This window comes from Anolis sagrei, chromosome 6 (genome assembly GCF_037176765.1).
Source record: "Anolis sagrei isolate rAnoSag1 chromosome 6, rAnoSag1.mat, whole genome shotgun sequence".
In the NCBI taxonomy this organism is placed as follows: Eukaryota; Metazoa; Chordata; class Lepidosauria; order Squamata; family Dactyloidae; genus Anolis; species Anolis sagrei.
The window spans coordinates 95,096,458-95,121,023 of NC_090026.1; the positions used below are offsets into that span (position 1 = coordinate 95,096,458).

A 24,566-nucleotide genomic window follows, 5' to 3' on the forward strand; every position below is an offset into this window, starting at 1 on the left:
GGGGATTGGTGCTCATCCATTAATAAGCCAAAGAGCCAGCATTGTCCATAGATACCTCCAAGGTCATGAGGCTGGCATGACTTCATGGAGCACCGTTACCTTCCCACCAGATCGGTACCTAATGATCTACTCACATTTGCATGTTTTTGAACTGCTAGGTTGGCAGAAGCTGAGCCTAACAGCGGGGGCTCACGCCACTCCCCAGATTTGAACCTACGACCTTTTGGTAAACAAGTTCAGCAACTCAGTGGTTTAATCCATTGCACCACTGGGGGCTCTGAACTATTTATACTCTATGCTTTTAGTGGTTTAAAAGACCTTAATTTTATGAGCACTTTAATAGTTTTGATTTTCATCTTTTTAAAAGATGCCTTTTGTTTTATTTTCTTTTTAATCTGTAAATTGCCTTGAGACTCAGTCTTAAGGAAATGGGTGGGCTATATATGTAAATGGATGGATGGATTGATTGATTCCTATTACAGTCCACCCTTCTGTCTAGATCAAAGATGAATGAAGAGGGGTCAAATGTTGCACATAATCCTACTTCATTGCTTCTTGGCTCTTTCTGACTCCTGGGCTATCCTTTTCATGGACAAAAAGAAGGGCTGAGTTGCCACCAATGTAAGCTTTCAGGAAAACCAAATCACCTTTTAAGCAGGTTGCATACCTGCTTGGCTATGCAAGATCCTGTCATTCTAGGGCCAAAATCCTAAATCTAAAGGTAATTTCTCATGATGTCATAGAAAGCAGAGCTTGGAGTTGGTATAATGGGGATATCAGAACTGGAAATTCCTGGTGATGCCTTTAAACATGATACATTATGTACCATCCACAATTGCACACCATATGCTATTTATTTATTTTAATTGCCATGTCTCACTAATGAAAATATATTTGTGCACACCTTTTAAGGCAGTGCTCGCATGCTGAAATACTTCCTTCTTGCCCTGAGAATTAGAATAAAGGGGCCAAGAACAAAGATCTGGCAATTCTACATGCATCTCCCTCTCCAATACAGTTTAACACTAAAAACAAACAAACAAACAAACATCAAAACAGTCTTCCTAAAGATTTCTGGGATTTTTGAAAAATGCATTTGCAGCAGTCTCTGCAATGCTTGGAAGGCTGCCAGATGGGCATCCAGACCTACCACAAATTTAGATTATATTTTAGGAGAGGGCACAATCATGATCCATGCTGCAATGTATGTAAGAGATGAAAAGCCCCACTGACAAAACTGGAGCCTGGAAAACTGGGGTTGTCCATTTTGCTACTGAATGTCACTTGGCTTCCAGAGGCTTGGAAGCAGAGCTGCCATTCTGAATGCAGCTTGAAGCAAAGCAAGAATGATCCGATGTTAGTAAATTAGACCCATCTGGAAGCTCCTTCTATTGTCCTCAAAGGAAAAAAAGGCTTCCACGTGAAGCATCTCAGGCTTCAATTAACTGCATTGTTTCCTATGCAGCTTTGATATTTTGCCAATAGAGGAGGTTGAAGTAGCAGGTCAGAGGGGTTTGCCAGATTCTGAAAGTCACACTTTTTGGAATTAAAACACTATCCTTGTTGTTGGTAGATACTGTACAATAATCCACTTTGTAAAAAGTAGGTAGATGTAATCTACCTCTGCAAAAGGGACCCTCACAGGATCTCCTATGTTTTCACAGAACACCTTGCATTCACTCATATTACCCCTCGAGATATTACGCCCGATATAAGCGAACCAATCCTTTGGGGTTTGGGGTCTGTGTGCTCACCATAAGGGGTTTCCTCTCTAATTTCCACTTCAAAGGAGCATTAATACTCAGTCCGATTTAGAATACATCCTAACATTGTTATCTTTTTATTCAAAGGTGATTAATTGGGCTTTTAAAAAAAGGATCCCTCGCCTCAGGAAAACAAAGGTTTCATTCACAAATCATGGGCAAACAAAATGTTTTGAAAAGTAATCATTTGACCCCCTCCCCTGAAAGTAGAAATTTGACTTGTTGTGTTGTTAGGAATGTCCACACATAGCCCAGTGAAATCCGACCCTGGTAAATGATCTGACTACCTCAAAGTGAAGTTTTTGCCTTCCAACAGTGGCCTTTCACCCTGCCCTTTCCTCCAATCTGAGCAGAGCTGATGTTGATGGAACATATAATGGCTCCTTTCCTGTGTAGTAAAGTCAGCAATAAAGCTCAGTAATTAAGGTGACCGGGGAGGCCCAGCCCAGCAGGCCAGTGGTGTGGCGAACACTTTGAGAACTTCAAACAATATCAAAGCCATTGAGAAATGGGCCGAGCTCAGGACTGGTTTGAATTAAGTCTCACTTCCACACGCACTTTTCAAATCCAAGCTCAAACAAGAAAGCCAAGGCCTTCTGGATTTCATTAGAGCCAATTATCTTATCTGTTTCATCTCAGGCCTGACCCTAAGGCTGGCAAACAGCGATTCAGTGCATTTGGTTGTTTGAGAAAGCCTCCAGCCAGCCAATGGCCTAAGGTACTGATAATTAAAACATTGTTGCCCCCTGCCTCTTGTGATTAAATATTTTCAAGCTTTTGTAAATAATTTTTCCGTTCTTTGCCCCGAGCCTGAAAGGTCCAATACATACAGCAATTTAACTCGGCTTGTCGAAAAAGAACGCTTGGAAGTAAGGACGCAACGGAAAGGGAGAAATGAGCTTATGGTTTACTCTGATGTCCAAACATGGCATTCAATAAACAATCAAAATGTATATTGTTGCAATTTGGAGCACTGTCAAAATTCTCGTTTTTGTTTGAATGGTGGGTTCATTTTATTATGGGTCTTAAAAGATCATCATTGTATCCTGAAATATGAATGTCCTATGAGTTCAAAATGGAATTTTGATGTATATGTGCCTTGATCTTAAGCTCTTTGTAGAGTGGGACATATTAGCAAGTTGTGGAGTTGATATGAGAAGTAGAAGTCATAAAATCAGAGGAAAGGGGATAAGGGCAACATCTTAAAAGATACCTGCTGCTAGCTATGGGGACAAATATCATTCCACTTTACTGCCATGATTGCAGCCCATGGAGTGCTGGGGTTAGCAGGTTAGGGAGACCCACGTCCCATCTACACTGTTTAAAACTGCACTATAGGATCAGTGTAAACTCTGCAGTTTTACTGCACCAAACTGCATTATGAGTCCTCACTGACCCTATAATGCAATTCAAACAGTACTATATGGCAGTATAGATCCAGTCTAAACTACAAACCCCAGGAGAGTTGCAGCAGTTAATAAAAATTAAAGGAAGGTATTATCCTTCCTGTTGTTTGGAAATATCTAGTTTGAAATGGCTAGTTGCCTATAATTATTATTTTTTCTAATAGCAAATTACCCAGAAGCTGATTGTTATCAAAGAGGTCATTGGTTGTTGGTTGATGTTTACTTTTATATTTTTCGTTATAATGTTGTTATTTTATTCTGTTTTATGTTGCCATTATATATTTTAATGTTCTATATTTTATTTATGCTGTTTGGGTTCATCCCCATATAAGCTGCCCAAAGTTCCTTTGAGGAGATGGAGACGAGTTATAAAAATAAAGTTGTTATTCTATTATTATTATTATTATTATTATTATTATTATTATTATTTATAAATTATAGTTCTACTACATTTATCCATATAACTGTAAGATAACAGAGTTAAACGTTATTTTATTTACTCTGTAATTTTTAGTCCCTAATTACATTTTCTGTCCTCAGTGGTAGAGAAGGAATATCAGACAGCTGAAGTGCTGGTTTGCTCCCATTCTGCTCCAACTTGCTCCATTGTACATATTGAGGCAATGATGAAGCAGATCGGAATAGGACCTTTTAGACTGTTATTAAAAACCTAAAAGGCAACTATTTTAGTTATCAGTAAAACACAGGAAAAGAAAAAAATCAATTTACAGTTCAAGTGATCTTGGCACTTGAACTGTAACTAATTACTTTAAAAATAACTTTCCAAACTGGACTGCAAGAGAAGTAAATAACAAAAACACATTTATATAGCTGTGCCCACGAAGCAGTGTTCTTTTCTCTTGTTTAAACCTCTAAATAAGAAAAAATAAATAATAGAGGTGGTCTCATTAGTGAAACTGCACAAAGCAGATATTTCAAAGGAGCATGTAACTGAAAGGCTCTGGGTTCTGCTTCTGGGGAAATGACCCTTTCTTCTCATTCTGGATAATGGGATCTTCATAAAAATATCCACCAAAGGAAAGCAGTTAAACAATTCATATAAAACACCAGGGTGCAATGTTGTAATGCTGTTAGTTTTAGACATGTAGAGGCTGGAATCTTGTTTGCAGAAGCCACTATAAAGTGACATAATTGGAACTGGGCAACTCATAGTTACTGGGTGCAACAAGGATACTAAAAAGGCACACCTGATACTATGCATCCTTCTCTGCAGCCCATGTAAAAATGATGAGACATATTCTGAGACATGTCTCAGATATACTATCCATGATCTTACACCAGTCGTGAGAACATTGCTAAACCAACTAGGGCATTGACTTGCTCCTTCTAGCTGACCTGGAAACCACTTTGACCAGTTATAGTTTGCAGAAGCTTATGAAATCAGATGCGTGGGAGACTTGTGTAAAAAGCTAGATGAAAGTACCCACAAAAACCTTGGGGAATTTTCAGAATGCTTAAATGCTTTCCTTTTCTTTCCTTCAATGTTGTTACAAACTAGTTTTCTCATCCTCTTGTCAATAAAGAGTATTTGTTTTTGTGCTTTTTAAAGGGTAGGGTGTTTTTAATTCCCATGCTTTTGCAATATTTCATTTGATCATCTTTGTAAGAATTAGGAAGGCCTGTGATAAAACCATTCTCTAAACTATTTTTAAAAGAACTTCAAGACCAAAAGTTGAATTAACTTGGTTGTAACTTAAATTGCAGAAGAGTAGGCACATGCCTTGTTTATTATCCCTCCTTGCTTTTCCCACTAAGCAGCCTTATCCATAAAAGTAATTGTGTATCCAAACAAAAGGTCATGTCAGACTAATTAATGCCTGTAATTAAAAGGCTGCTTTCTGACCACACTCCCAGTGGATTAAATAAGCTTCATGTGCCATTTCGAAAAGCTAGTTTTGGGGAGGGTGTATAAGTAAATGAACTTGAAGGTGCTTCAGTGGAAAGAAACTGGAGTTTCCGAATTAAAAATAAAAATGAAAACAAGGCAAGAAAGATGAAAGCAGGGTTTGTTGCTTTAGTTTTATGATAAAGTTTGAAGCATAACAATCTGCCAGAAATGCTCTAGGTGTTGCATTGTTTATCTCTCCTCTGTTCCTCTTTTTTTCCATTTATCCCTCCAAAGAAATAAATAACTTTAGTCCCTTGGACGAAAAAGATGCCAAAAATGTGTGCATAATATGTCACAACTCATATGGTCAAAAGTTTCTAAGAGATCTATTTTTCACTCAGGAGAATTAAATAAACCAATAATTACTATGGAGGTGCTGCATAATTCCTTATATGTTTGTGGGGCTATGTGTTGGAGAAGGACCACATTTCAGGATTTTCTGTATTGAAAACAACAACAACAATCAATTGGCATTTTTCATGACTGCAGGGAAGCTGCCAGAGAGCCCTTGGAAGTGATTTGTTAAAAAGAGACAATTTTTCAATGGTTCACATAATATTTATGGCTTCATGGCACAATGTATTATCAACTTTTTGGGACAAATCATGCTGAAGGGGAAATAAAAATAGTCTTTTACAAAAGCACTTTCAAAGAAACCACATTTAAAATTGTGTTGATGTGCAAGCCCATGGATTTTAAGTTTATCTCCTCATTACTTTTCCACCCTAATTATACCGTATGAGAACAAACTTGGAAAGAAGGACCAGCTTGGAGTGAATGTGATGACTGTAGAGCTCTGGGAAATGTACTCTGGCAATCCCTGAGTTCTGCTCATTTTCAAAGACAGTCTGAAACTTTTGTACAATTGGGTTTTTTTTAAGGTGATGCTTTCTAGCTTGTTTTTGTCACTCTTGGCCTGAAGGTACTCTGTTATTCTATTTCTCAAAAGTCATCTTGAAAATATTTGCCATATTACCTTTGTCCAGCTAACTATTATGGCTAGTTACAGCAGCTGAGATGTGCAAATCCATTGATATTGCTTTCTTCCACATTCATTAAAAAGTCTTTAGTTTTTAAAATTCAAATTATGAGGAAAGCTGCAAGCTTTGATAAGTCATTATCAATCCAATGACATTCTCAACCAAGTGCACTACCCAAATTCAATAGATTTGGAACTCCCTCCCACTAGAGATTAGATCTGCTCCCTCCCTCCTGACGTTCAGGAAACTACTAAAGACCTGGCTCTGGAATGTGGCATTCGAGGACTGAATCTATAACCTCCTTCCACAAGGAAGGAGGATGATGAACTGCGACTATGATTATGACTATGACTATGACTGGATTGACGATTTGGTTTAGGTAATTGTGATGATGATGTTTTTATTGTACTTTATTGTACTATTTTAATATGTAATGACGTTGCACTTTGTTGTACTTATATATTATTGTACTTTCATATATGCTGTAAACCGACCTGAGTCCCTCGCTGAGGTGAGAAGGCCGGTATAGAAAACTTCTAAATAAATAAATAAATAAATAGATGCAGTTATTCCTGGCATGAAAAAGAACATTTTGTATCTGCTTGGTATATAAGTGTTGCATATGAAGACAGAGAGGTCTCAGATACCGAGATTTCAAGGACAAAACCTGAGAGCTTATACAATAAGCATCGGTTTTAGCTGCACAAAGAACAGAATTTGAATTAAAAAACACATAAAGTCTAACCACTGTACCACACTGGCTTTTTTGCAAGTATAACACTTTGACGTCCTCATCAGACGGGATAAAAATTGGCAGCAACCACTGGTTCCTCTATAGTTTTGTGATAGAGCCTGCTGACTTCCATTCCATGATATACATTTACATCTGGCAGGGCTTCATTGCAAAAGGGAAGAGTAACCAGTGTAAGCTACCATGGTGGCAACATAAGAGGCTTCCCGTGTTGATTGGGATCAAAGGGGGGGGGGGGGGAGCCCAAGCCAGACACTGCCAGATTCGTCACAATTCATGGTGATTCCGGTAGCACATATGATGAGATTCATAGTCCTGAAAAGCACCTGAAACACAGATTTAATATCTTGGTTCTGCACTCTGATAAATATATACTAGGCTCCACATGAACAATAGTTATGAGCTTACTTTGATATAGGGAAATATTCTCTATACATTACCCCACTTCAAGAGGGAGATATCCCTCAATGTTAAATAGCTCCTCTTCCCCTCAGGAATCACTGTGTACTTTGGCATCATGTGGACCTTTGGGTTAGCCGTATATGTTTTGCCACTCAAAAGGTGCCACCTTTCATTCTGTGAAATAAGCTTTCCTAACACTTGCTTCACCTTAGCAATTGCCTCCAAGAAAGCCTATTTACTTGTCTATGAAATGAAATACCCTTGAGTGAGTTGCCAGGGAAGGGAACCTAAGACAAGTGCTAGTTTTACAACCATGGCCGTCTGCTGTGTGAGATAAAATATCCAGACCAGTACATTCACAGTCAATGGAGAGCTCATAAGGCACGCTCCAATAGGAGTATTCTCAGGACTGTTCAGAAGCTATACAGCTGGGAACTCAAAATAGTTACAATTCCAAGGCTTCAAAATTAGTCAGTTGCTCTCATGCACTTTAGATAGTTCTTACTCTTATTATTAAAGAATCACAAAAATTACTTGCTTTATAGTTACTGCAATATCACAGGATGCTACAACGCACTGATTCGCAGCAGAAAGAACTCATAAGTAATGATGCCGCATAGCTCTGCACCAACAGAAATAACAAAAACATTCCTAGTTACAGCTACATATTAAGAGAGGCAATTATATCTTCCGTTTAACAATTATAATGCAACTGAGTTATGTTTTAATTAATGTTTTAAAATGGAATTTTTTTTCCAGTATTTTATATAAGCACTTGTACTTCTTTTATCCTGCTAGATACTTCTATTGCTGCTAAAAAAGCCCTCTCCACTGTTTATCAGAGCTATAAACTCAATCCTACCCCAACGGCTGCACAAGATCTCCTGCTGCAAAAGAGACAATACAAACAACTACTAACACGCAAGAAGAGAGAGGCTATGAAAAACAACTGGGATCGGCTCATACAAGCTGTTAAGGCAAAGGACACAACCACCTTCTGGCGCATTACATCTAACATACAAAGCTGGGACCGAACTGCAGTTGACTCCCAAATCCTGCCAGCAAGATGGGAAGTATACTTTCAAGAGCTATACAGGGACACCTATTCAGACAATGCGGGCACAAACTCTTGCGCTAATACATCTATGGAAAACCTTCCTACCTGGCCACCTGTGACCACCGCAGAAATAGAGAGACTAGTAGCCCAACTAAAAGCGGGAAAGGCACCAGGAGAGGATGCAATCCCACCCGAGGTCATTAAGAACAATTTGGATTTCTGGGCCCCTATCCTAGCATCTTTATTTACCTGTATTGATAAATATGGCCAAATCCCTAAGGATTGGGGGTTGGCAATTATTGTGCCAATATACAAAAGAAAAGGCAGGCAGGATGATCCAGCAAACTACAGGCCCATTAGCCTCCTTAATACCATTAGTAAAATATACACAAGGCATCTGTATTGGAAATTGTTGGACTGGATGGAACAAGAAAACATACTTGTGGAGGAGCAAGCCGGCTTCAGGGAAGGTCGGTCCACCATTGACCAGTGTATAGTTTTACAGCATCTTATAGAAAAATATACCTCCCAGAGAACATCTTCCCTCTATGCTGCATTCATAGACTTTAGAGCAGCTTTTGACTCTATCTCTCGTATCAAATTATGGGAAAAACTTGGGTCCACCTCAATAGATAGACGACTATTGCAATTAATTCGCATACTACATGAAGGGACCATATTGAAAATAAGATGTACCCCTCAAGGTCATCTCACTAAGGCCGTTGAAACTGAGAAAGGTGTCAAGCAGGGATGTACTTTGGCTCCACTTCTATTTAACTTTTACATCAACTCCATGGTGGAGCACCTTTACAACTTGGACTACCACCCGCCAAAACTGGCAGGAAGACACGTGTCTACCCTGCTTTATGCAGATGATGCAGTGATACTATCCAGAACTCAAGTAGGCCTGAAAAGAGCCTTGAGAGCCTTAACAAAATATTGTAATGAAGAACAGCTTCATCTTAATTATAAAAAAACCAAAATTATGGTGTTTGCGAAACGACCCAAGCATCATACCTGGAGACTAGATGGACACAATATTGAACAGGTCTCCAGCTTTAAATACCTGGGAGTATTCTATCACTGCACAGGAAACAAGAAAGTACATGTGGATTACGTAGCAGAGGCAGCACAAAAGAGCTCATATGCTATCCTAAAGTTCCTCAAAACGGGAGGAGGCCACTACATACCAGCTGCACTTAAGCTCTTTGAGGCAAAATCCATAGCGCAAATGATGTATGGAGCCCAACTTGGTCCCTTCACAAACTATGCCCCTCTGGAGCAAGTACAATCAAAATTTCTAAGATCGGCGATGCAGGTCCCCAGATGTGTCTCAAATGCCACCCTGCGATTAGAGACAGGCCTTGTGAGAGTGGAGGCGAGAGTGTGGACAGCCACCCTCAATTATTGGCTGCATCTGTCTTTCTCAACATGTGGCCTTGCCCCATTAACTCTGAGAGATGAATTTCAGTCTACATGGAATAAGGCAGTGGCAATCAAAATTGCAACTCTAGGCTTCTCTCAAGGACAACTGCTAGGTATGGGATGGGACCAAGCCAAGGATCTTATTAGACAACGGATCCTGGATACAGAGCGACAATCAGACTTAGCCTGCTCTCCAGCATTCACCATTAGCGAAGATAGCAGATATCTCATCGCTCCCATGCCTTACCTAGCTAACCTGGAGGTGCCTAAACACCGAAGAGCTTTCACTTTGGCAAGATGCCATGCCCTTCCATCGGCAGTACTGGAGGGAAGGTTCCGGAAGACCCCTGCCCAGGAGAGACTATGCCCGTGTGAGTCTGGCTACATCGAAACAACTGAACATGTGCTCCTCCAGTGTGTGTTCCATAGAGACATTAGAGCCAATTTCATCACTCCATGGCTTTTAAAACATCCAGGGCGCACTGAAAGATATTACACCTCCCTGTTGCTCTCGGACTCTTGCTCTGCAACAACCTACAGTGTTGCCAAGTTCTGTGCAGCAGCAATTAACATTAGACGGCTGATGACCGACTCCACCAGGCAACTTCCTGCCGGGAATATAGATAGAATGATTTGTAATAACTGAAATGCTGTAAATGCTCCCCTCTCATCCCTTTTATAGCTTCCCAGTCGTCTGATATTTGCTATTAGCCGCCCCCTATTTTAGATTCATACATGCACTTTAAACTGTAAGTTTAGTCTGTTTTATCTTTTTAATTTGTCTCTTTTATAACATGTTTTTAATCTGCTTTTAATCTGCTTTTATACTTGATCTACTTGGGAACTGCGATTCCCTTCCTTGGGCACCGATGCCCCATTCTGTACTGTGCTGGTCAAAGACCGTAATAAATCATTGATTGATTCTATTGCTGCCATTTTCACAACCCAAAGACTAGGACTTACCTGAATACTAGCCACCACCACCAGCAGCAGTTGGCACTCTTAGTAATCTGAAGGAAAGAACTGGTCTACTAATTCTAGAATCCCAATGAGAAATAATACAGTACTTAGTTACACAACCTTCTCAGGTATCTGTTGGTAGAGCAATCTTTTGGCAGAACTGCATTGCTACCTAAGTTCTTATGGCCGAAGAGCTGAGAAGGGGCAGAAAAAGGAGAGGTCAACATATCTTATGTCCCCTCATTTAGTGCTCCTTAAACCAGTGCTCCTTAACCCAGAGACACAACCAAAGTCATTTTCAACATCTTTAGAGCTCCTCTAAACAAGTTTAACAGCCCACACTTTTACTGGGCATTCATTTCTAGCTGCTTCCATGACATTTTGTCACAGTGCTATTGCAGGGTAAACTGAGCCCTTCATGAAAAAAAGTCAAGGAATGCCAAAAGATGGAATTTGACCAAAACACTGGATCAGCTCTCAGTTTTGGCACATTGTGGACAGCAGGACAGGGTCCAATGAAGAATGGTCCATTGCCCACAATGGGCTGCCACTGTCCTTTTTTCCTTGCATACATCAGAGAAGGGGAAAGAGGATGGATTGGGCCTGTATTACAGTTGCAGAGCTACATGAGAGCTTCTGGCCATCATAGGGTTTGTGTGTTGACAATAGCAGAGGTGCCCAGGTCACCAGGGAGAAGGAGGAAATGGTATGTGTGGCCACCTCTAGTGCCAATCCTGGATTATGCAGCCCATGTAGATAAGGCCTTGGTCTGGGTTGGGTTTGGATTCAGCATAGACTAGTGTCAGCTCAGCTGATCCTTCCGCAAACAAAGCTGCACTCTTACACCAGAATTCTCAGATAAGAGATTCTCAGAGATGTCATCCAAAACACTGTTTGTATTCCAGCATCTAGCAAATAGTAGTATGTGGAACATTTCTGCGTAGTATGATCACTGAAGAGTATTTGTACTAAGCAGTCATAAAACATGAGGTTTTTAGGTCCACTCATGGATCGCTGGCATTTTTTCTGAGGCTTGACAAGTGCCACCACAACTTTATTTTGTATGTACCAGGTTTCTACATTGATCTATACTGGGATAACTACCTTGTCTACCCTGAGGAATACAGAAGTGCTCAGTGTTGTTTTAATGGTTAAGAATGACCCTTTTATCTCTACAGAATACTAATTTCCTTTTGTTAAGTGACCTTGAGGCAAAAAACAGTTTTTGCATTCATGTATTTTTTGTTTGTTTGGTACACTGAAAAGGTCTAAATTAGGGGTGTGCGGTTCAGCTTGCACAAATTAGGGGTGTGTGAATCCTACTAATGGAATTCCATTGGCATTCTGTTTTCCTGCCTCCCTCAGACAGTTTTATGCGGAAAATCCATTGCTCAAAGCAAAATTCCATTTGGGTCTCTATTGTTCACTGCTTTTTAAATTGTTCTTTCAAAACCAGAGCCACAGATATTTTGGCACATTAATTTTTGCTCATACTCACAGTGGGGTTATTTAAATATAACTCTGAAACCATTGCATTAGCACTACAAGAATTACCATGTATGAGACTGTGATGTGTATTCTCCTTAATGCTCCTTTCTCCCTTGTGCATGTCAAGATATAAATCCATTCATGTGTTTTATGCTTTATGCAGTGTCAAGACTACAAAACCTATGTCATAGTAGGGTTATTCTAAAATTATACTAGTGCAGTGAGGGGGAAGTCAGTGCATTGCAGTGTTTATATTGTTGGACTGAATAAAAGGGTGCATCTACATTGTTGACCAAGCACAGTTTGACATTGCATTGTCGAGGGCTTTCATGGCTGGAATCACAGGCTCTATGACCATGTTCCAAAAGCATTATCTCCTGACATTTTGCCTGCATCTATGGCAGGCATCCTCAGAGGCTGTGAGGTCTGTTGGAAGCTAGGTAGATGGCGTTTATATATCTGTGAAATGTCCAGGGTGGGAGAAAGAACTTTTGTCTGTTTGAGGCAAGAATGAATGTTTCCATTGGCCACCTTGATTAGCATTTAATGGCCTAGCAGTTTCAGGTGTGACTTCTTACCGTCTGGTGAAGTTCTTTGTTGAGAGGTGATTTGCTGTCCCTGGTTGTTTGTTTTTTTTCAGGAGTTTCCCTGTTTTTTAGTGTTCTTTATTTACTGTAATGACTTTAGAGTTTTTTATACTGGTAGCCAGATTTTGTTCATTTTCATGGTTCCTTCCTGTCTGTTGAAATTGTCAGGAAATTGTCAGGAGAGAATGCTTCTGAAACATGGCCATATAGCTCAGAAAACATACAACAATCCATAGTTTGACATTATTTAAACTGTCATGGTTCAATGTTATGGCACTCTGGGAGCTGTAGTTTCACAAGCTATGTAGCCTTCTCTGCCCAAGAGTATTGGTGCCTGACCAAAATACAGATCCCAAGATGGCAATTGAAATGGTGATAAACTGCATTAATTCTACAGTGTAGATGCACCATAGGAAGTGCTAGTTCTCTCTGAGTCAGTAAAACATGGGCCATTCACACTCTCTCAGCTTCACCTACATGGCCAGTAAGATATCAAGATAAAGTGGGAAAAAAGAGTGACACAAGCATATTAGTAGAGTTGCAGGATATACATGTAACTAACAAAATAAATAGTAATTTAACTCATGCTAAACCGTAATTTGATGCCACAAGTATAAATAGACAGGAATCCTCAGCTTGCATGTTCTTTCTTCTTTCCTTTCTATCCTCTCACATGTACAATGATTGTAACATCCAACCAGGTGGTACATAAACCAGTTTGCTATTTCTTCTGATCTTTCACAAACCACAGTTTCCCATTACAATCCAAACCTGCACAGATTTTCTAAGTTTGGATTGTAATGGCAGAAGCATAAGAATGATTTGATACATTTGTATAGACTAGCAGACTATGGTTTGTCACTAAATCAGCATCAGACATTGCTAATTGCCATTTGTAATATAAGATGAAGAGGAGAGGGGAAGAAAGCAGGAAACTCACTAGCCTGGGGTTCACACCTGCTTAATAGTTTATCATTATGTGGAAGATTAGCCTCATACTGTAGCAACATGAGTTTTATAGCCCTAAAAATCACATAAACATAGCTTTAGGTGTCACAATAATACAGGGAAAATAGTTTGAAATTATCATTTTTCTCAGGTATTCTAATTTTTGAAAGCTTCAAAATAGTTGCCATATTACATACTTAACCACCACATAGTCTGATGTGAAAGATAAAATGCTGCAAGAACAAAGACACTGAAAGGAAATGATTCTAGTGTTACGATTAAAAGGATGAGCAGACATGGTCTGTTTGGTCATATTGACTGGAGATCATGAGAGTCCTGGTATCACACTAGATTTGAAAGAGTAGGCAAAGACTATGCATCCCATCTGAAATTCTATGGCTGCCTTCTGCAGAATTCTGGGGCTTGTAGTTTAAGGGAGGGTTCTCTAAAATGCTCAGCTAGAGAGGTCCTGGGTCTCACTAAACAACAAGCCCCAGGATTCTGCAGATAGCAGCCACAGGATTTTGGATGGGGGTGCATACTCTTTGCCTATTCTTTCAGCTCTAATGTGATAACTCATCTCACACTAGGTGGGTGAAGTCTGGGTCAGAAGGCAAGCTTTATGTCCTAGAGAAGGTGAGGACTCTTGCTTTTCTTCTTTCCAAATATGCTCAAAATGCTGGCTTTTGGCCCAAGTAAACCATTTAGTTAGACAAACTAAAGTGCCCTTTCATTCACTAAAGGGAGCAAATATGAAAGCATGTAGATATATTCAGACAGCCAGTTCCCATTTACCACGAGTAAACCTTCTTCATGTCATAAACAGTCTGGGAAAAAGCTGAGCTGAAATCTCTTGGAGGACATTTTTTCAGAGAGAAGTCCTGGTATAGGTCTTTTTCTCCCTTACCCTTGAGAAAAGGAAGAGAGATCTGGAATGGTGCTAGAACAAGTGTGTCAAGGAAGGCAACAATGGACAAAATACCAGCACAGTTGCTTAGGAAAAGACTAACCATCTATTCTCCTCCCCTGATGTATGTTTTCAAACAAGAAAATTTGGTCCCCAAAGCCCCTTTTGATCAAACCTTTGTTTCCAAGATTAGTTCTTAACTAGTACTTGTGAGGCTAACTCAGAATGTATTCTTACCTCTTCAGAACTAGATAACACCAGTTCAATGGTTATACTTTTTATTTTTCTTATAACAGCATGCTTGAACTCAATGCCAAGTGTGCTTGGCTCAATCTAATATTTTTAATATTATACCATTACTCTCCAATTGAGGTTGACTGGGAACAAAGCATTTAAGAGGTGAGGGAAGCTGAGATCCAACACAAAACCCATGAGACATCTAAACACCCTATTTTTTCTTATTTTGTATTTCTTTTTCAGTTCTGCAAAGATCTTGGCAGAGGATTAATGAATGTATTAAGAGTAGGCACCATTTGAGGCTTACCAGCTTTGACAGCCTACCTTTCAGTAATTGAACCTTTGACTAGGTGTTTGCCACAGAAGGCAAATAATATCTATAAAACCAAACCCCATTTTACAGAAACAGTGCAATACTGTGATTTTTATGCTATTTTGGTTTTTGATGTTAAGTTTCAATTTCAGGTGTGTTATGTCTGCATACGAAACCATCTCAATGCCGTGTGTATTCATGGGCCACCCAAGAGTGTTTAGGGGAGGGGAAAATTCTGTTTTATAGAGTTTGTGGTATATTTGCAGTACAGTAAAGGTATGCAGTAGATATAGCTTTTGAAATTATAACATTTGACAGTGGTCAGAGTAGAAATTACTCAGTTGTTCGTTGTCCTTTGGAAAAGTCTTGAACTGTAGCCTTTACAATCTTAACCTGACCTTCCTATTCAGACTTCAAGAAGTTTGTCTAGTCCTGACTTCATCCAAGTACTTTCATCATGGTGAGCAAATCAAAATCTGACCTGTGCAGCTGCAATAGTAAGGAGGAGGAGGAGGAGGAGGAGGAGGAGGAGGAGGAGGAGGAGTGTAGAAACATTAAGTTTTGGGAATACAACTCCTAAAATCATCAGCAATAGTCTAAAATGTAACTTTACAAGCTCTTTAGAAAAATGACCACAAATGGCAAGGTGATGTGGATATATTAATGTATGTACCATTCGGTTTATTTATTTATTTATTCAGGTTCTGTTTTCTGACATGAAATTGAGAAAATCAGGATGTATAAAGGACTTATTCAGTGTGTTGGCATTATTTCTACCAGCCTGCCCCAGAGGCCCATCTGTCCATTCCCTTGAGCGAGAACAGGCTAATATGCAGACTATGTCAGTAAAAGCTAGGGACTAAAAGACAATGCCTAGCAAAAGAATGCCTTCTTCTATAGACTGGCATTAGCACAACATTCCCTGAAATCCAACATTATTTCTTTCTACACAGAGGGAATTGATATTTGAAATATATCATCAAATGGTAGCAAATTAAAGGACACAATCTAACTACAAAATCTCAGACATTTTCTCCCTGTTCTTCCTAATTTCATATTGGGTTAAAATACTGGAACTTTTTGCAGCTCTGTCCGCTGCCACATCAGGCTCCACCTTCTATTATTTTCTAATGACATATGACAGAACAACTATGCCCAGTGATAGTTTTTCCAAATGTTTCCTGGCAGGTATCGTTTTGGTCTGCTGCACATGTTTCACTTATGTGTTGAAACAAAACATCGAAGGCAGCTAAAGTAGCATTTCAACCACATCCTTACATGTATTTTTAATTAATCCTAACACACCCATTTTAAGCATCTTACATGGAAGACAACACCATTGAAATTAGAGGGAATTAGTTGCATATATGTTTGTTTATGGTTTTGGGATGAAGGGAAATGGCAAGACCACTTACATAGAAGGAATATATGGAGAAATCACTGTGAACCCCCACCCACCCACCCCATTATTTTGAGATCATAGTTCCAATATTTTTTCTGTATCTCTGATTTGCATTGTTAATTATATTCCTTGGAGTATAAAGGTCTTTTAATTGGTTTACAGACTGAAAAAACAGAAACAATTCAACAATCCCATCTCCTCCGTCATTGTTTCCAGCACTGAATGAATACATTTTGGCTCATGTGTGGCCAACAATACTAATACTGACTATTAGTCAGAGTTAGTATTGTTGGAGGCCAATGAAATCTCCAAACAACCCACCCCCCTTTTAAAAACTTGAAGCCAATTCCACCACAGGTCATGATTATAGCTTTTTAAGATTGCTGGAGTTCAAACTCTTTCAGCTATCAGCCGGTTACTTCTGTTTGGCACTTTTCAGAAGGAAAGGAGAACCAACCTGTATGCTGTGAGGTACTCTACATCTCCCATGGGGGGATCCAGGCCACCTGTCCAAGCAATATTTATATTATAACCTTCACCAGGGCCACTTCCAACCTGAAAAGAGGGAGGAAAGGAGGGGCAAGTGCCAGAGGGAGGATGAAGAGGAAAAGCAGGGAGGGAATCAAAATAAGAAAACATACAAAATGTTCCTTTTGAGAGAAAGAGGGGAGAAAAAAACATCAAACAGCCTGTCAAATCAGCCTAGCCCTGCTTGACAAGGACTGTTCTGGGTTATGCACTTGTTCTACCCACCCGCCCCCTCTTTAGGTCTCAGTGGGCTATTTGGTAATCTAGGGCAATTTAAAGCACCAGAGGAGGATGAGAAAATTAGGGGTAATCATGCAATGCAATTACCTGAAAAGATACAAATAAAAAAGTGGGGCTCTAAAGAAATAAACCTAACCTCATTTGGGGCTCCACTGCCAGGGAAGAAGTTGCCTTCATCATAGCGGTGGAGGGAGACGTACAGGATGTTGGGGTCAGCATAAAAAGCCTGCTGTGTACCGTTTCCATGGTGAACATCCTTAAGGGGAAAGAAAACAGATGACAAATGCAATCATGTCCAAGCCGGTGTGCCAAGAGACCCATTTTTTATTTTTTAAAACATTTTTGCTTTCTCTTCTTCTCTTCTCTTACTCCCTCTCTTTGTCTTTCCCTCCCTCCTTCTCCCTCCTTCTTTCTTTCTTTCCTTCCTTTTCTCCCTCTACCCCTTCCCTTCCCAGCCCACCCTTCCCCACCCCAAACTTCCTGAACTTTCAGGCAAATTACTCTTTAATACACTCATTTTTTAAACTGGCTTCTAAAAATCAGGAAACCACAGTGAGCATGCCCTTGAGAGTCCAGATGAGCAGTCACTGAGAAATCCCAGTCCTTTTGTACAATTAAATATTATACACCGGCTCTTTGTACTCCCTGTCTCAGTGATGGAATCTTGCATCCTGTTTTATGGAGGAATTTTATGACTTATTAACTGCCAACAGTTCATAACCCCTTAGGCTTAATTAACTAGTCTCATTGGCCTCAAAAAAAGATGAATGTTTAAAATACAAACTAGTTTTTTGCAGGAGGATCTATGGACTATGCAGCATTTTTGCCATTCTTAAAAGAACACTATAAACATTCGCACATTCATTGATTTGCCAAATTCTACTATAGAGGTCAAAGGGTTTGCAACCAGCTGAGTAAATTGGCTTCCTTGAAATGTTCAGTTCAGTTAGCAGTCCCTCAGCAGCAAGATCCACATCAAAAGGTATCCCAGATGCAGAAAAGGCATCATACTTCATGTTCATAAAATCATGACGGCCGCAGCTGACGATGTAAGAATATGATCTCATTAGCTTTGAGTAGCCTGGGCCTCCAAAGGCCACGAGTGCCATTCATCCTGACGGATGCATATTGGCAGAATGCTTTGATGAACCGCTATGTCAAAAATCCTTTGGCAAGAGTGGCTATGGAGCCAAAAAGATCACACCACAGCCATGATACTGTACAGTTATGTACATGCTACTTATTAGCAGCCACATTTTTGATACACCTTTCTCAAGCTGCAGTGCTAAATGTGCCCCCTTAAGAAGTATGCCCATTTTCAAATGACACATACCCATGGGTTTTGAAATTACAAAAATTTCTGCACAATTCACTGATCCACTGGTCAAGGCATTTCTTGGATAAGGATAATTTAGCCACTGTCCATGCAATTAAACTACTGCAATGGACTCTACATGGGGCTGCCCTTGAAGATGATTGTGAAATTCCAGTTAGTGCAAAATGCAACAGCAAGATTACTCAATGGAATTCCATTATGATATCACATCACACCAGTTCTGAATTGCACTAGCAACCAATATATTTCCATTCTGAATCCAAGATGCTGGCAATAACATTTAAAGCCCTAAAAGGTTTGGGGGCATCGATGCTCTAGGGCAGCGGCTCTCAAAGAGTGCTCCATGGATGTCTTGGGGCTCTGCGAAGAATACCGAAAAGTTCCGTGGCTTCCTCCTCTCCCCCCTCCCCCTCCAAGCTTTGCCTCCTGTTTCCTGCTCCCCCTCCCCTACCTCTCTCATCCCCAAACACTTTTCTACATCTTCCTCAATTTTTCCAGCATCCCTCATCCTCAAAAGCCCTTTCCCCCTTGCCCCCTTGCCTCCAAAAAACTTTTCACTCCACCTCCCTCACCACCCAGATCCTTTCCCACTCGCCTTCCTTGCTTCCAAAACCTTATTTCCCTCCCACTGCTCATAGCTGTTTATTATTACAAAAGCTGGATGGCCCTCTTGTGACGGGGTGGGACTGAGAGAAGGGCCCCCCCTGTAGAACATTAGCAGAACTTGAAGACATGTCTTTGAAAGAGGAAAAATGGACCCCAAGTTTCTAACGTTGGAACAAGCGTGACATTAATAATCATTCAGACAGAAATCATGTTCATGTCCCCTTGCTAATTTTGCTTTTCTTTGAATGTCTAAAGTATATTTTAAATGCTCAACTGGACGTTAAATTACTGCATACTAAAAATGTAGGAACTAAAGGAGAATTTCATGGGGGTGACAGGATTCTTATGGGGTGGAAGTTAAATGCCTAATCTGCCCCGATTCACTCCTGGAATGAGGGTAATTGCTGATAAGGGAAGATGGGAGATTTGAGCTCTGGACATTACAGGGAACTGAGGGCAGTTTTCACAATCCTTCCTTCCACCCACATTACAGTCTAACCAAGAAAGTCATAGTGACAATGAAAATAGATTCTGCAGCCTGAACATCCTGCTTTTTAATGCCAGGTCATTTGCATGGAAAACATTAGTCATCCAGGATTTGATTCTTCATCTGGCTTGTATAATGTGAAATTGGTGGAAAGAAACTTGGGAGACTTTATAACTCAGCACTGCTTACCGGGTTATTTCGTAATACACTAGGATATGCTTTGGCAAGGGGGGAGAAGTGACAGTGTGCCCAACAATTTGGTCTCACTAGATGGTCAATCAGTGCCGGATTTACCATTGTGCTTAGGTGTGCTTAAGCACAGGGCCCTGTTGGCTAGGAGGACTTATTTATTTATTTATTTATTTATTTATTTATTTATTATTCAAACTTATATGCCGCCACTCCCCTAGGGCTTGGAGCGGCTTACAAGAACAGACTAAAATCTAAAACAATTTAAAACAACAGCAATATCAAAGATCAAAAGCCTGTTGAAACAAATATGTCTTACATGCCCTGCGGAATGCTGATAAGTCCCACAAGGCACGGACTTCAGGTGGCAGAGTGTTCCAGAATAATGGTGCCACTGCTGTAAAGGCTTTGCGTTTGGTTGCTGTTACAAGGTCTTAAAACTGGGAACTTCCAATAAAGCTTGGTCCTCAGAATGAAGGGATTTTTGGGGTTGGTAGGGGCTGAGGCGGTCCCTCAGGTACATCGGCCCCAGACCATATAAGGCCTTTGAAAGTGATCTTCCTGTCCCTCCCCCAAATTTTCTACAATGGATTTTGCTTATGTGGTGCAATTCTAAATTTGAAGATGTTCTGTTTTGGAGCAATTTCAGACATATTGATAGTCGATAGTCTATGGGAGTGTGCCACAACGCAAGCAGTGTAGGCCTACTGGACCTTCTTCAGGGCCCAAGAGAGGGACCCCATAACTTAACTAGCACAGAGCCTCATTTCTCTTAAATCCGGCACTGTGGTCAATCCAGCACCATGCAATCCTGAATACTTCCAAATGCAGTCAGGTCGAATGCAGCCAGGATTTTGATTGGGGGGGGGGGCTGAGTTTGATTGGGGGGGGGGCTGAGTTTGGGTGAAAGAGGGTCTACCCTAGCAAACCTTTTGTATTGTTACCCCAATACCCCCATACATATGGGATATATTGAGAATGGTGATCAGATCATGATATTAATAAACATAACAGTTTAAATAATGTACCAGTAAGGCCTTCTTGTGCACCACCATGAGAATTTAGGGGGGGGGGGCTGAAGCCCCCATAGCGCCCCCCCCCCCCCCGGGCTACATGCCTGAATGCAGCCATCAATGGCTAGAGTAGCTGCAGCAGCAAATTTGCTATTCCTTTGCCTCTTTCCTTCAAGGGTTCATGCTGCTCACTGTGTCCAGCACTGTGACACCCAACTTTTATAATGAAGCAGAAGAAAGAAGAGGACACAGCATGGTGGTCATGCCCACTTCCACTACAGCAGAAAGAGACTGTAGGAGCCTTGTGTTTCCTTTGCAGTGGAAGCTCACACTCTACACAGCTAGCTTACTAGTCAAGCTGCTTCTGTCAGGGCAGGAATAGTGAAGTTGTATCTCTTCCTCCTCCTGTCAGAGGGGCACTGCCTTCTACTTTTGGGTAGAGAAAGTAGCCCAGATGCCACTCTGCATCTTTTAGTAGGTGGTAGGATGGGATCCTAAATAATGGGGCAGCACTTTGCTTCCCACCTCAAGTGATAGGATTCTGGCTGCAGGGCTTTTATTGGTGTGTCATCAACAACTAGCTAACCATCTTTTATCCTGAACAATCAAGCTCTGTGAGGTTTGGCACAGGATAACCCCAACTTTGTTTTCTGGTGAATTTCAAGGTTCATACTTTAGTCCTTCAATCAAGAGAAACACAGGGGTTCATGTTTGTCATGATAACCCTAAACTTCTCTCAGTTAGCATCTGACTTAACAACAGGAAGATACTCTCTCAATTCAGGATTTTCTACAGATGGAGTTAGTGCTCCAATGTGGATGACCTACATGTGACTGTTACAAGGCTGGACCACTTTGTAGTTAACTTTAGACTCAGTGTTGCCTGATGACTTATGGAAACTCTATTACTTTCACAGAGTTTCCTTAGGCAACAAATACTAAGTGAATGAATTTAGCCTCTAATACTTGGCATTCCTTGGCTGTCCAACATGCAAGTACTAACCAGCCTGATCCTGCTAACCTCCCAAGATCAGATGTTGCATTCAAGATACTGTCAGCTGGCATAAACATCTGCAGAGGTAGGGCAGCTCACTCTATTTATCAAGGACGTCTGACTCTGTGTCACATTTTTAGGTTGCTGGAGAGGCAGTTTTAGATTGGATGGATTTAGTTGCCTACTTTGGATCTAAACCTATATAATATAGCCATGGGGAAAACATTCCAAGACTAACCCATCCCATGCATACACAAAACTGTGGATAATAGTGTATCCTATATTTCGATTATATTTGGGCTGGATACATACCATGAAAATGCAGTGGGTAAGTGTGGGTAATGAAGCCATGAATAAAGGGAGTGTACTACACTGACAAATTGGGAAAATCACATAGCAACAATCACATTAGAGCTCTATTTTTTATGTTTTGTGCTTGTTTATTCAATAATACTCAAGTTTAACTTCTAAGAGTAAGTCTGAATTAGAGTGAACCCATTGATTCAGCAGGTTTACTCTAGTTGAAACTAACAGGAGCATTTAGGTTTTGATGCTCTAGGTACTCTGTTTCAAAATGAAAGTTTAGATTCCAATGTAATCAATTTACAAACTAAATAGTGTTATTCCTCTTTTGGACATGTCTACGTGGCTGCTATAGATACCATAAGGCCACACACCACGTAAAGAAGGGAGCGAGTGACCTCAAGTTCTTGGATCTGTCTCTTGATGTCATTAAATGCATTTCTCTCCAGTGGGAATATGAGTCTTCCAAAATAATGAAATGTGAGCACACTAGCTATCTGCTTTTCACCCAAATTAAGATTTAGTTTCAGTTATTTTGGGCTGGAGTTACAATGTAATCCTATGGGATGTTTTATGAATTCATAATATTATTAGACTATTATTGATATGTTCAAATTAATGGTGAAATGGGATTATGTTATTTCATTATGGAAAATGGCTCCTGGGAAAGTAAAACCGCAAAACATATTTGAAGGAATTTTAAAATTCATGGTGAGCTCATTAGTATTTTCACTGAAACCTGTTCCCATGGAGAGGTAATGGCTGATTGTACAGGTAATCATTGTAATATATCACTGTGTGTCATTCAAAGATTTCCAAGTATAATGAAGTCAAATGTAGTCTGGGTGTAGTTATTATTATGAGCTTGTGTGTCACCAACTCTTTAAAATGTCACTTCTTGCAACTTTGGAACAACTTCTAAGCTATGCAAGTTTTCCAAGAAGGGCAGAAAATCAATTGATAAATTGAAAAGGCATGCTTGATGCAAAAGGACTAAGTCTGGATCCAAACCATTAATTTTAAAGTGCTTTAAATCTCACTTGACAACTTCCCCTTTCTTCAGATAACACACAATAGCACCAGCTTTCATCTCATGTTTTCCTAGTTTAACTGTAGCCACATTCTTCTTTAAATAGTCCAAAAGAAGACACCCTGCTAATTGCCTACTTCTATATTGGCTTATGGCACCCTATGGCTTTCCTAATAATCCCTACTATGGATCAAAAATAGAAACAGACCAAAAATAAATGTAAGGTGCATAATACATTCATAAGAACTACACACAAATCTATGCTGCAACTGTCCTAGGAATATTGCAGACATTTTGGTCATTTTGGTCAGAGCTATGTAGAAAAAGGGATTGCTATTTATACTTATCACATTTATTTTATGCAGTTCAACCCCTATTTCCATAGGGTTTACATTCTTGAATTTATCATTGTAAATAGATAATGATGGATAACAATAAACCCTATTAAAATAAATGACATTGTCTCTCTGGAGTACCAAGAAAAGTCCTAGAGAAAAGTCCATTCCAGAAATTTGCTAGATCCTCTAGTAAATTCTATGGTATTCTATGGACTCTATGGTAACTTTCCACAGAAGCATACCATGTAATAGCATGGATGGCCTAAAAATTCCTAGAGAGGATATATTTTGTCAGACGCAGGTAGGTGAAATGGCAATAACCAGTCCTACAGTTATGAACATCCTACAGTATTAAATAAATAAGTAAATAATTAAAAATATATATGCATACATTATCAAAGATGGGTTACAGTAAATCTCCAATGAAAAAAAAGATTCCAACTTTTGGGTCATTTCAGTTCAGAAAGAACAGATGTGGTGGAGTGAGAAATCTGACCCCTCCCAATAATACCCTATTTACTTGAATCTAGTGCTCACCTTTTTTGGCTAAATTACCTCACCAAAATGAGGGTAAGCATTAGATTTGTATAATACAGTAATCTTAAGGTAGTTCCAGACAGGACTTTAATTCATTCCCAATTGGGTTTTAAAAACATGATTTGGTGCATATGACGTGCCAGGAGAGGGGGGACCAGGAGCTATTTTCCTCCCAAACTGGTTCCAAGTTGCATTATAGTGTCAGTTCAGATGTGACCCTAGTCATCACCCCTGATGTTAATGCTAACTGGCACTAATGGGAATTGCAGCATACTAATATCTGGTAGGATGCAGCTACCTTCAACAAAGATCAGAAACTGAGAAGTAAATTGAAAAATATGGCTGAATTTTATTTTCAAAGCTCATAATCCCTAAATTTTGGAGATAAATTTGGTGATCTCAAATTTTGGATATTCACTGACTGCTGCTTG

At 39.9% G+C, this 24,566-nt stretch overlaps 1 protein-coding gene across 10 annotated transcripts in view; it reads right to left on the reverse strand.

The window, feature by feature from the left end:
• The window catches only part of HDAC9 (histone deacetylase 9), a 491,112-nt gene that overhangs the window by 86,909 nt on the left and 379,637 nt on the right, over positions 1-24,566 (reverse strand). For 9 of the 10 annotated variants that reach the window (XR_009631775.2, XM_060782133.2, XM_060782132.2 and 6 more), the window contains 2 exons: positions 17,440-17,559; positions 16,993-17,090 (listed from right to left, as the gene is read on the reverse strand). Coding sequence is in view for 9 of the 10 variants with exons in the window: in XM_060782133.2 (XP_060638116.2) it covers positions 16,993-17,090; positions 17,440-17,559 (218 nt within the window). In the remaining variant the exon portion in view is untranslated. The remainder of the gene's footprint in view (positions 1-16,992; positions 17,091-17,439; positions 17,560-24,566) is intronic. The other variant, XM_060782137.2, reaches the window with a different exon arrangement.